Genomic DNA, 12,010 nt, shown 5'->3' on the forward strand with positions numbered 1-12,010 from the left:
TTTGTTCTTTCAGGTTTTTCAGATAAAAACTCTTAAAACTTAAAATGTTTCAATAAATAAATAAATAAAAGTGACGGATCAGTTCCATGTTTGATATAAAGATGTTTTATTAACGTTAAACATCGTGTCTTATAATTATTCAGGAGTTGTAAACAGAGTTTAAGGTAAAATAAGCATCTGTAGAAAAATAGAAAATAACATAAGACGTGAATATCTAATAATATAATAATATATAATATAACATCTTTGGTTCTGGATAATATCTGGAACACAATCAGTCACTGAGGAAAACCTGACTGAGGCTTAGCATCCACGCTAACCAGTTAGCAGCCTTCTCTAGCTGGTTAGCATCCACCGCTAACCAGTTAGCAGCCTTCTCTAGCTGGTTAGCATCCACCGCTAACCAGTTAGCAGCCTTCTCTAGCTAGTTAGCATCCTTCACTAGCTGGTTAGCATCCTTCACTCTATCAGAAAGTGTGCTGTGCAACATTAGCTTAGCTTTAGCATACAGTTAGCAGCTAGTGTTTGAAGGAGACAGAGTCCCGTTCAGGATGAAGGTTTTGGTCTTTAATTCTCAGGTCTGGACTCTGATCTGGTCTTAAAGACCCAGGAATCCTTGGAGTCCGTCCCTGGATCAGGTCTAAAATACGGAGTCTCTGAGGTCCTGGGTCCTAACAGGACCTGTTAGATCAGTCAGGTCCAGGTGGAGTAGATGGTGTTTTTAATGTGAGTGATTCTGGCAGGTTCTGGTTTTGTTCAGGTCCAGGTTCTGGGTGAGACAAAGTCCACCTGAGACAAACTGTCTCCTCTTTCCACTGGAATTCATGCTGTTTTTAGGAATCAAAGTCCACGTCCTGGAGGGGTCAGGTGAATCCTGGTCTCAGGTGTTCAGTCTCTGGTTCTGGGACAGAGGCGGCTCAGCAGGATCTCAGAGTACACCTGGTTCACTGGTCCTCTGACGTGATAGGTTGGCAGGTTAGGCCCCGCCTCCCGGTCCGTGTCCAGCACGGCTGATTGGCCGGTTCGTCCAGGTGTGGTCCTGGTTTCACCTGGAGACCAGAACCTCTTCACCTGAGGAAACAAAAGGATTGATTTTATATCAGACTAGACCTAGACCTAGACCAGGACCAGGACCAGGACCAGGACCAGGACCAGGACCACCAGGTGTGTGGGTGTGTCCAGGGTGCTGCCCTGTGATTGGCCGGTACCTCGTGGAAGTGACATGCGCAGCGTCCAGCCAGGAACTCCTTGTAGCGCCCCATGGTGACGCTGAAGGTGTCAATCACCTCGTACCCATGATGCTTAGCAGCAGCGATGATGTCAGAGTTGTCCCTGTGGAGACGCTGGACCTCCGTCTGAGACACGCAGAGACACGTGATGTCATGTGACGTCATGTGACCAGGTGGTTTATGGGAAGTGGGACCTACCAGACTCAGAGACCGGATCCCGTCCACAGGAAGGTGGAACCCCATCCCCAGAGACTTGACCACCACCAAGACGTCCCCAAGAGACTCTCTGAGGAGGACAGGGGGAGAGAGAGACATGTTGTCATGGTAACCAGTGATGATGGACAGTCATACTGGGTGGTGTCTACCTGTCCAGGACGTCCCTCAGAATCCTCAGGTGATTGGTGCTCAGCCACTGGACCCCTCCCACCACCAGGACCGTCCGGTTGGAGTTCTCCAGAGGCCGGGACCTTGATGGGAGACATGTAGGACATGGAGGACATGGAGGACACAGAGGACATGGAGGACAGACCTGGAGACAACAAGACGTCCTCTCACCTGTCCAACAGCTGCAGCAGCGTCTCTCTGAAGGTGGGCCTGGACATGGGCTCCAGCCAGAACTGGGGGTAATACGAGTACCCGACCAGAGTCCGTCCCCCGTTCAGGTCCCGGTGGACCAGCGTCTCGTGGACTTTGTCCCAATCCTCCAGACTGGAGTTGACCCGCTCCATCAGGAAGTACATCATCCCACGATTAGTGGAGTCCCCGATGAACAGCACCTGGGATGGAGACGGGGAGGGGACGGGGGTGAGTCTTCTGCCTCGACAGGACGTGACTTGAGACCAGTTGTCCTCACCTTCCTGTCCTGGAGACAGTCCTGTAGCAGGGGACGCTCCACCTGCCAATGGGAGCAGCCCTCTGGTTGCCAGACAACCTCCCTCCAATCACACGTCCTGTTGTCAGAGCAGCTGAGACACGGAACCACCCACCGACCTGGGACAGACAGAAAGACAGGTGAGACAGAGAGACAGAGAGACAGGGAGACAGGTGGAGACAGGTGAGACATCCAACCTGGGACATGTCCAGAGCTGCAGGCCTTGACTGGACTCTGAGACGTGACGTGAGGCTGGAGACCACAGGACTGAGCCGGTAGGACCTGGAGACCACAGTCCTGGAAGAGAGACACCAGAGACACGTTACCATGGAGACACAGACACTCCTCATCTGAGAGGACGGTGGCGTCCCCTAAGGCTCAATCTTAGGTCCAACACTTTTTAATCTGTACATGCTGCCTCTTGGTGGAGTCCTCAGGAGACATGGAGTAAGTGTCCACAGCTACGCTGACGATACACAGCTGTATATGTCCGTGTCTCCTGAGGACCCAGGACGTCCTCTTTAACTGTACTTAGAGATGAGGACAGGATGGCAGAGAGACAGTGTCTGTGTCTCCCTGCGAACAGCTGAAACCTTTATTACTGAGTCTGCGCTGGTTTTATCCCTCACTTTAAAAACGCAGTAAACACAGAGACGCTGATGCTTTCACCTCCTCCTCTTCCCAAAAAAACACAAATCCTTTACAATTACTTGTGAACTCAGAACGAAGACCAGAGACATGTGGACACGTTACACCAGCTCTAAGACGGACCCATTTTAAGTTCTGCTATTGGTCGATAAATGTCCCTGATATTTATCAGATCTGCTTTCACCTTCTCAGCCCCTGCAGCCCTGAGCTCCTCTGGTAGCGGCTTCCTAGGAGGAGAGGCCCCGCCCCCTTCCTGTCTGAAGCCCCGCCCCCTCTTCTCTTTTTAGATTTGACTCGTCTTCTTCCTCCTCGTCCTCGTCTCTTTCTTCTTCTTGGCTCCTGTCACAGGTCGGAGGTCGAGTAAAACCAGGAGCCGCCACGTCTGACCTCCCCTTCACAAGCACAAGCACACCTCCTCCTCCTCCTCTCCTCCTCCTCCTCCTCCTTCAAACACACCGCCACCACCTTCTTCTTCTTATCCTCCTCCTTCATCTTATCCTTCCTCTCCTCCTCCTCCTCCCCTCCTCTCCTCTCCTCCTCCTCCTCCCCTCCTCTCCTCTCTCCTCCTCCCCTCTCCTCTCCTCTCCTCCCCTCCTCTCCTCCTCTCCTCCTCCCCTCCTCTCCTCCTCCTCCTCCTCTCCTCCTCCTCTCCTCCTCCTCTCCTCCTCCTCCTCCTCCTCCTCCTCCTCCTCTCCCCTCCTCTCCTCCCCTCCTCTCCTCCTCCTCCTCTCTCCTCTCCTCCTCCTCCTCTCCTCCTCCCTCCTCTCCTCTCCCTCCTCCTCCTCTCCCCTCCTCTCCTCCCTCCTCCTCCTCCTCCTCCTCCCTCCTCCTCTCCTCCTCCTCTCCTCCTCCTCTCCTCCTCCTCTCCTCTCCTCTCTCCTCCTCCTCTCTCTCCTCTCCTACTCCTCTCTCCTTCCTCTCCTCTCCTCTCTTCCTCCTCTCCTCCTCCTCCTCCTCCTCTCTCCTCCTCTCTCCTCTCATCTCCTCTCCCCTCCTCTATTCCTCCTCTCCTCCTCCTCTCCTCCTCTCCTCCTCCTCCTCCTCCTCCTCTCTCCTCTCCTCTCTCCTCTCATCTCCTCTCCCCTCCTCTATTCCTCCTCTCCTCCTCCTCTCCTCCTCCTCTCTCCTCTCTCCTCCTCCTCCTCTCCTCCTCTCCTCTCCTCCTCTCCTCCTCTCCTCCCTCCTCTCTTCCTCCTCTCCTCCTCCTCTCCTCCTCCTCTCCTCCTCCTCTCCTCTCCTCCTCCTCCTCTCCTCTCCCCTCCTCTCTTCCTCCTCTCCTCCTCCTCCTCCTCCTCCTCTCTCCTCCTCTCTCCTCTCATCTCCTCTCCCCTCCTCTATTCCTCCTCTCCTCCTCCTCTCTCCTCTCTCCTCCTCTCCTCTCTCCTCCTCTCCTCTCCTCTCTCCTCTCTCCTCTCTCCTCCTCTCCTCTCCTCCCCTCCTCTCTCCTCCTCTCCTCTCCTCCTCTCCTCTCTCCTCTCTCCTCCTCTCCTCCTCCTCCTCCTCCAGGGTTCTCGTCCTCCTGCTACATTCTACCGGTCGCTGCTGCATCTCACAACAAAGTGAGACAAGAAAACTTAACAGGGATTTTCTTGTTGGTACCAGAGCTTCTTTCATCAAAGTCTGACTTCATCCAACGTCTGAGACGCTTCACACGAAACCAAAGAAACTCAGTTTGTTCTGGACACAAACACAAACGCTGCTGAATCTGTAGAAACAAGGAGTTAAAATGATTGAAGTCGTCTGATGGAAACAACTAAAAACTAAAAACCACTGGTTTCACACATTAAAGAACCAACTCTTATTTCTTTATTAGTTCATTAGATTCTTTCACCTCTTCTTTTCTTTTATTTGGTTTTAGAATCTAAAATAAAAATGTTAAATTTTAATTTAAAATGACGTGACTCTGGGACAATATTCAGGTTTAATTAGAGCAACAACTAGAGCAACAACTAGAGAAACGACTAAAGAAACAACTAGAGAAACGACTAAAGAAACAACTAGAGAAACGACTAGAGAAACAACTAGAGAAATGACTGGAGCAACAACTAGAGCAACAACTAGAGCAACAACTAGAGAAATGACCAGAGCAACAACTACAGAAACGACTAGAGCAACAACTACAGAAACGACCAGAGTAACAACTAGAGAAATGACCAGAGCAACAACTAGAGCAAAAACTAGAGAAACGACTAGAGCAACAACTAGAGCAATGACCAGAGCAACAACTAGAGAAATGACTGGAGCAACAACTAGAGCAACAAACTAGAGAAACGACCAGAGCAACAACTAGAGAAATGACCAGAGCAACAACTAGAGCAACAACCAGAGCAACAAATTGAGGACTGGTCTCAGATGTACCTGAAGGAAGCTGCAGGTCACATGGTCTCCAAACATGGGCAGACTGGGCCGGCTCTCGCGGTAAACATGGACGCTGTAGATCGCCATGACAACCGGCTCTGGACCAGAGTCGTCCGTCACAAGGATGTTGATCCTGCTGTCGCCAAGGCCGACCGGGTAGTTCGCCATCCTGGGTCAGAGGGTCAAAAGGGGGACAGAGGGTCAGAGAGGGACAGAGGGGGACAGAGGGACAGAGGGGGACAGAGGGGGACAGAGGGACAGAGGGGGACAGAGGGTCAGAAGGTCAGCGGCCTCCCCGCCGCCTGGCAGCAGGAGCACCGGAGCAGCCGAGGAGCCGCCAGGTTCAGCCCTGCAGTGAGGAGGGTGAACGGCCTGGTCGGTTGGGGCCGGGGCAGGGGCCAGGGTGTCGGGGTCGTGGCCAGGGTTGGGGCCAGGGTGTCAGGGCCAGGGTATCGGGGCCAGGGCCGGGGCTGGGGTCAGGGCCGGGGCCGGGGTCAGGGCCGGGGCCGGGGCCAGTGTCAGGGCCAGGGTGTCAGGGCCAGGGTATCGGGGCCAGGGTCGGGGCCAGGGCCAGGGTGTCAGGGCCAGGGTGTCGGGGCCAGGGCCAGGGCCAGGGTTGGGGCCGGGGTCAGGGCCAGTGTCAGGGCCAGGGCCAGGGCCAGGGCCAGGACCAGGGTCGGGGCCGGGGCCGGGGTGTCGTGGCCAGGGCCAGGGTGTCGGGGCCAGGGTGTCGGAGCCAGGGTCGGGGCCAGGGCCAGGGTGTTGGGGCCATTGTCGGGGCCGGGGCCAGGGTGTCGGGACCAGGGCCGGGGCCGGGGCCAGGGTGTTGGGGCCATTGTCGGGGCCGGGGCCAGGGTGTCGGGGCCAGGGCCGGGGCCAGGGTGTCGGGGCCATTGTCGGGGCCAGGGTGTCGGGGCCAGGGCCCACAGCGCCTGAGCTGGGTTCACCAGAAGCGCGGAGGCCGGTGTCGCACTCACAGCAGCAGCATTTATTACCAGAGGACCTCAGAGTTGAAAGCCAGCCAGGAGGAGGTCAGAAGGTCAAAGGTCTCAGGGTCAGAAGGTCACAGGGTCACAGAGTCAGAAGGTCAAAGGATCAGAAGGTCAGAGGGTCAGAGGGTCAGAGGGTCACAGGGTCAAAGGGTCAGAAGGTCAGAAGGTCCTGGTCTCACCTGGGGCCTCGGTGCTCGTCCAGGTGGACCCTGCAGGCCGGGCTCACCGGCTCCGGCCGGATTCGAACGGTCACCGTGTCAAAGGTCACCTCAGCGCGGTACTCCTTGACCCGGGGGCTGAAGGGCGGAGTCAGGGCGAGGGGCGGGGCGGTGTAGATCTGTCGGAGGTGGGCGTCAACACAGGAACCTGGAACAGAGGAACCAGCCAATCAGAGACCAGACGTCTGAGCAGACCTCCACATGTTTCTAAAGTCTGACCTCCGTCCTCAGAGGGGGACGCTGCTGGATGCTGATTGGTCGGTTCCTCCGTCCTGAGAGACACAACGAGTTCAGGTTAGAATAAATAACGAAGACTAACAATGACGATGACGATGACACCAGCGTTATCAGATTAAAGTAAAGAAAAATGAAAACATTATTAAATGAAATGTAGTAAATTTATAAAATAACAACACAACGAGTTTCACCTGCAGCTGATGTTTGTCTTCACAGAGTAGAAATCTGCCACCTGGACCAGGAGGACGTCCAGAGGAGACGAGGACGAGGACAAGACGCTGGGGTAGAGCTGCAGAGAGACGTGTTCAGGCTTAAATTACGTCAAGTTTTTCATGATGAATCGTTGAGAGGAAACGTACGAGCTGAAAGGACGACGGCTTCTTCATCTGCTGCTGAAACTGGAGCAGAAGAAGAAAATGATCATGTGACAAACACAGAGACGCTCGGCAGGATTCCTGCAACACAAGACATATAAATACATATAAATACATATAAATACATACAAACATATAAATATTAATATACAGATAGAAATATAAATATAAAGAACATATAAATATAGGAATATAAAATATATTACTTACTTTAAACTTTTTTATTTATTTTATGAAGATAATCTTAGTAGACTCACCTGCCGCTGCCCTGTCTCTGGGGACAGGTGTGTCTCTGGGGACAGCAGAAAGTCCAGCGTGTCCTCCAGGACCTGGTCTCTGGTGACCTGTCTGTCGAGGGTGTCATCGCTCAGAGACCAGAAGGTCAACTGTGTGTCCACCTGAGGACGAGGAGACAGACGTGAGAGACGGACGAGGACACGCTGCCCTCTGCTGGACGTTGTGTTTAAGGATCAGAGGAGTGTAGTTATTCTGAGCTCTGTCAGCAGATCAACACGAGGACAAGGAGCACAGGGGTCGGAGGAAAGGGGTCTGGGTCTGGGTCTGGGTCTGGGGTCAGAGGTCTCTTACCTGGACGACGACAGGTGTGATGGAGCCGCTGAAGACCAGGGTGAAGGTGAACAGCTGGAAACACGACACACACCTGAAACACACCAGACCTGAACTCATTCTCTAAAATCAGACAGATTCTCAATCAGCTTCTGAACTGAGTCCGGCCATTAACAGTCGATTCATCCATTCATCTATTCATCCATTCATCTATTCACCCACTGGACATGGTCTTAAATACAGTCACAGAAAATTATTTTTAGTGGAAATAGTTGTAAATAACTAAATGTGTTGATCAGCTTTAGAAATGTCCAGGTTAGATTTACATTCTAAGTTCTAGAAATGGTTGGTTCAACATGTTTGTGGTTTTCTAACTTGTTCCTCCTGGATCTGATGGTTTTATTCTGGTTTTAGCTCCAACGTGTTCACACAGTTTGTAAAGTTGAGCTGAAAGAATGAAACCGAACCAGGACCAAGGTGAAACAGAGTCAGACTCTGGGTTAATGAAACAGTTCCTGTTCTTACACTAAACTCTGCTATGAGGCTGTTTTTACACTGGATGCTGTTTATTTTTACTCTTGTCTGTCTTCTACTGGATCCCTTCTACTTTTATTCTTTTGTGTTTTTATTCTACTTTTTAAAGGACACCTATTCCATTCTATTCTATTCCGTTCTATTCTAAGATATCAGCAACACGATTAAAAGATAGAAACAAGAAATAAATGAGTTAAGGTAAGAACATACTTCATCAGATCCGGTTTAATTGAAGCTTATTCCAAGAAAAAACACAGAGCGCATTCTTTCCCAATTCTTATTTTTGGAACAACATTGATCGGAGTTAATAACCTCCTTGTTTCTCTTGTTTCACTCTCCACTTTTCTATTCTTTGGTCATTTTTACAGTCAAAAAGGTTAAATGTGGCTGGAGGCGCCATCTACTGGGCTAATGCAGGCATGACAGGAAACAGTAAAACGAAAGAGGTTTAAATAAAGTTTAATTTAATAATATAATGTGTGGAGTGTAACAATGTTCTCACTGTGTCTGAGACACACACACACACACCCTCACACACACACACACACACCCTCACACACACACACACACACTCACACACACACACACACACACACCTAGACATTCGTTCATCCTGCAGTTACATCTTTCTCCTGCAGGAGGTGATGACAAGCTGCAAACAAGCTAACTAACCAAGCTAACGTGCTAACCTGCTACCAAGCTGAGATGCTGATGTGCTAACTTGCTACTGAGCTAACATGCTAACCTGCTAACCTGCTAACAGGATCGACTGGAGCTGATGACATCACAACATGGAAGATCTCACCTGCTGGCAGTTGGCTGCTTCTGATTGGTCGCTGCGAGCAGTACTCCACCTATCACCTTCTTCACCTGGTGCAAAGCATCATGGGAGGTCAGGAAGTCCCTGAGCTGAGGGGAGGAGTTAACACAGGAAGAAGGTCACATGACGTCAGGGATCACGTGACCATCCTGTAAATGATTGACAGCTGACTCACCTTCAGCGTTCGCCCTCTCGGCTGCTGATTGGTCGTCACCACGGCGACGTCATGCAGGAAGGAGGTCAGAGGATTCACTGAGGTCACCAGGACGTAAACGTTCACCATGGCAACCAGCGCAGGCGGCGGGGCTTGGACACGAGCGAATAGACTGAAGACACAAAATAGAAACCAGAACCACATCAGAACAAAGCCAGAACAGGATCAGAACCAGATCAGAACCAGATCACTTACCTGTCCTGGAGAATCTGAAGCTTCTGATTGGTCGATCCACAGGCGTGAGGCTCCATGTGGAGGTCGGATCCTGAGACAGGAGACAGGGTAAAGGTCAAAGGTTAAATCTCCACCTGGACTCTGACTCCGCCCCCCTGGTTTACCTGTCAGCTGGGACCGAGTGAGGAAGCGACAGAGACCTCCACCGGCATCAGAGAACGCCTCCATCAGTCCAGGCAGCAGGTTCACCTGTAACCATGGAGACAGAGACGGGTGAGCTGTGACGTCACAGGTCAGGTGACCCAGCTGAGGACAGGTGAGTCTCACCATCTGATGACGCTGCAGGTGAGAGAAGGTGATCCTCCTCAGACAGCTCCGCTCTGAGCTGGTGAGACACAGCAGGAGGCTCCACCCACCCACACCTGTAACCACGGAGACAGAGACTGTTACACCTGTAACCACGGAGACAGAGGGGATGTCCGTCTCCATGGTTACACTCCAGATGATGTGAGGACATGTTACCGTCCCGTGTCCTCAGGATGTGTCCCGTCTCTGCGTATCTGGACGTCTGGACGTTGTAGTCCTTCTGCTGCAGGACCCTCTGGAAGATCTGGACCTCAGTGTCCCACAGGGACTGTCGACCCGTCAGGACCACGGCCCGGCGGGGGGGTCGGGGGGGTTTCTGACCCAGGACCTGGACCTGAGGAGACCACACAGGACCAAAACTTTATCACAACCAGGTCAATGAGACGGAGCAGAATTAGGTCCGGACTGAGTCACATGACCCTGGACTCTCAGCTGTTTAGAAACAACAGACCAAATGTTCCTGGGAACAGAGAGAAAGTTTCCATCAGGAACCAGCTGGTTCCAGGTCTCCAGTCTGGATTTAAATGACCCCAGCAGGAACCAGGAACAGCTGGAACACAACAGGGGAGACCCCCACAGGTCCTGAGAGAGCCCCAGGACCCCTGGTCTGGTCCTGGTACAGGTCTGGAGAACGGCTGCATCTGATTGGCTGTAGAAATCGTCTCCATGACAACGAGTAAGTAAATAAAGTCAGTAAAGATTTATTGGTTCCTGCTTGTTTACTGAGACTGAACAGGTGGAGCCACCAGCTGATATGTAAACAAACACACACACACACTGACCCTGTGTTAGTTTAGTGTGTTCATGTGTTATTGTGGTGATGAGTGTCAAGCCTTTGAGCTCATGGTCTAAAGATAGAACGGTCAGGAACACATTCAGAGGTCCATCCAGAAACCGGCCGTTTAAGGAAGAAATGTTGACACAGTTTTCGGGATGAAGTTTGGTTGAAGCCTGTGATGCTAAAATAATTAACTCTCTACAAACACAAAGTCCAGCTCGTTGAATGGACAGTGGTGTCTGGCTCTGTGTGTTCGGAAGAGTGAACATTAGACTTTAAAACGAGCTGTTTTGTGAATGGACTCTGGTGTCAGAGGTGGTTCTGATGGACGTAAACACATTAAACCAACCAACGTCCCACTGGAAATGATCCTATTGTTTGAGATAAACACTGTTGTGTATCTGAGTGTGAACATAGACTTAGATCCTTGGTTACTTGGTAATTAAGTATTTTCTGATTCTGATCCTGACCGGGTTGGATGTTAAAATCCTCAGATATTTAAATGGACTCTGGTGAAACAGCTTCAGACTCAGAACCAGAGTCCATAGGAAAAATGACTGATTTAACCCCAGACCCGTGTAGCTCAGGTGGACTCACCTGTTGAGCCTCCAGGCCGCACACGAACCTCCGGGCCTCCATCAGGACCTCCTCCGCCGGCCTCCTGCCGCCCACCTCGGACCGGAGCCGGTTCCGAGGCACCACCAGGACCTGGTAGAGGACGCAGGCCGCCACCCCGAGCAGCAGCAGCGGTCCGGACCGGGACCGGGACCGGGATCCGGACCAGGACCCGGACCGGAGCAGCATCCCGGCAGACCGGAGGAGGAGGCGGAGCATGAGAGGAAGACCTTCACCTCATCTTCATCATCCTCATCCTCAGGTCGGAGGAACTTTTAGGACCAGGAGCGAGTTTTATTTCCTCTGCAGCTGAAACAAACTTTAAACCTGAACATTCTTCACCGGAGCCTCGTTAAAACTTAAAAGATAAAACTTTAAATCCTCGTCATGAATTAGAGATGAACATATGACTCCTTCACTCCTCCTCCTCCAAACTGCGCCACTCTGTTTCTCTTTTCAACTCTTATTCTCCTTCTTTCTCCTCCTTTCTCCTTCTTTCTCCTCCTTTCTCCTCCTTTCTCCTTCTTTCTCCTCCTTTCTCCTCCGCGTCTCCTCTCGCCTCCACCGGGACCGGTCTCCGGAAAAGTCCCGTTAACTGAAACTGCAGCGACTCCCGTTAAAACTCAGCGGAGCTAAAATGAGACGGAAATCACATGAAGTCTGGTGAGAAGTTCAAAACAAGCGGAGACGAAGAAGAAGCATCTGGTCTGAGTTAAAGGGGAGGAAGGAAGGGGGGGGTTCTTCTTCTCTGGTTTAAACTTTGAAACTGTTTCTTCTTCTCTGTCAGAGGTCTCTGCTCAGGAGGAGGTCTCCTCCTCCTCCTCCTCCTCCTCTGAGATATTTATGGAAGCAGCATGTGTGTGTTTCTGTGTTTCAGTGTGACTCCTTAAAGAAACAGCAACAAATGAAGCTTCACCACTGGTCTGAACCAGAACCAGAACCAAAACCAGAACCAGACAAACTAGATTAGACTTTATTCAGTCTCATATCAAAGTGAAGGAACATGAGCAGAAGT

At 51.6% G+C, this 12,010-nt stretch overlaps 1 protein-coding gene across 4 annotated transcripts; it reads right to left on the reverse strand.

Moving 5' to 3' along the window:
* Positions 1-89: 89 nt before the first annotated feature.
* cped1 (cadherin-like and PC-esterase domain containing 1) lies at positions 90-11,777 on the reverse strand. 4 transcript variants are annotated; one of them, XM_047575320.1, is made up of 21 exons: positions 10,978-11,777; positions 9,759-9,936; positions 9,564-9,658; positions 9,401-9,485; positions 9,258-9,327; positions 9,024-9,174; positions 8,834-8,937; positions 7,516-7,588; positions 7,185-7,325; positions 6,913-7,008; positions 6,745-6,842; positions 6,536-6,588; positions 6,278-6,464; positions 5,107-5,275; positions 2,083-2,397; positions 1,785-2,005; positions 1,595-1,696; positions 1,428-1,515; positions 1,209-1,355; positions 860-1,071; positions 90-761 (listed from the first exon to the last, which is right to left on the reverse strand). In XM_047575320.1, exons 1-20 carry the CDS (start codon positions 11,212-11,214, stop codon positions 889-891), a joined length of 2,793 nt encoding a protein of 930 aa, XP_047431276.1. In that variant the 5' UTR covers positions 11,215-11,777; the 3' UTR covers positions 90-761; positions 860-888. The 4 variants fall into 4 exon arrangements, with proteins under 4 accessions (XP_047431276.1, XP_047431278.1, XP_047431277.1 ...); XM_047575322.1 differs by having other exon boundaries at positions 90-1,071; positions 2,083-2,219; positions 2,298-2,397; positions 10,978-11,776; XM_047575321.1 differs by having other exon boundaries at positions 90-1,071; positions 6,913-6,951.
* Between the last annotated feature and the right edge of the window lie 233 nt (positions 11,778-12,010).

The sequence above is a fragment of the Mugil cephalus genome, chromosome 22 (assembly GCF_022458985.1).
Source record: "Mugil cephalus isolate CIBA_MC_2020 chromosome 22, CIBA_Mcephalus_1.1, whole genome shotgun sequence".
Classification (NCBI taxonomy): Eukaryota; Metazoa; Chordata; class Actinopteri; order Mugiliformes; family Mugilidae; genus Mugil; species Mugil cephalus.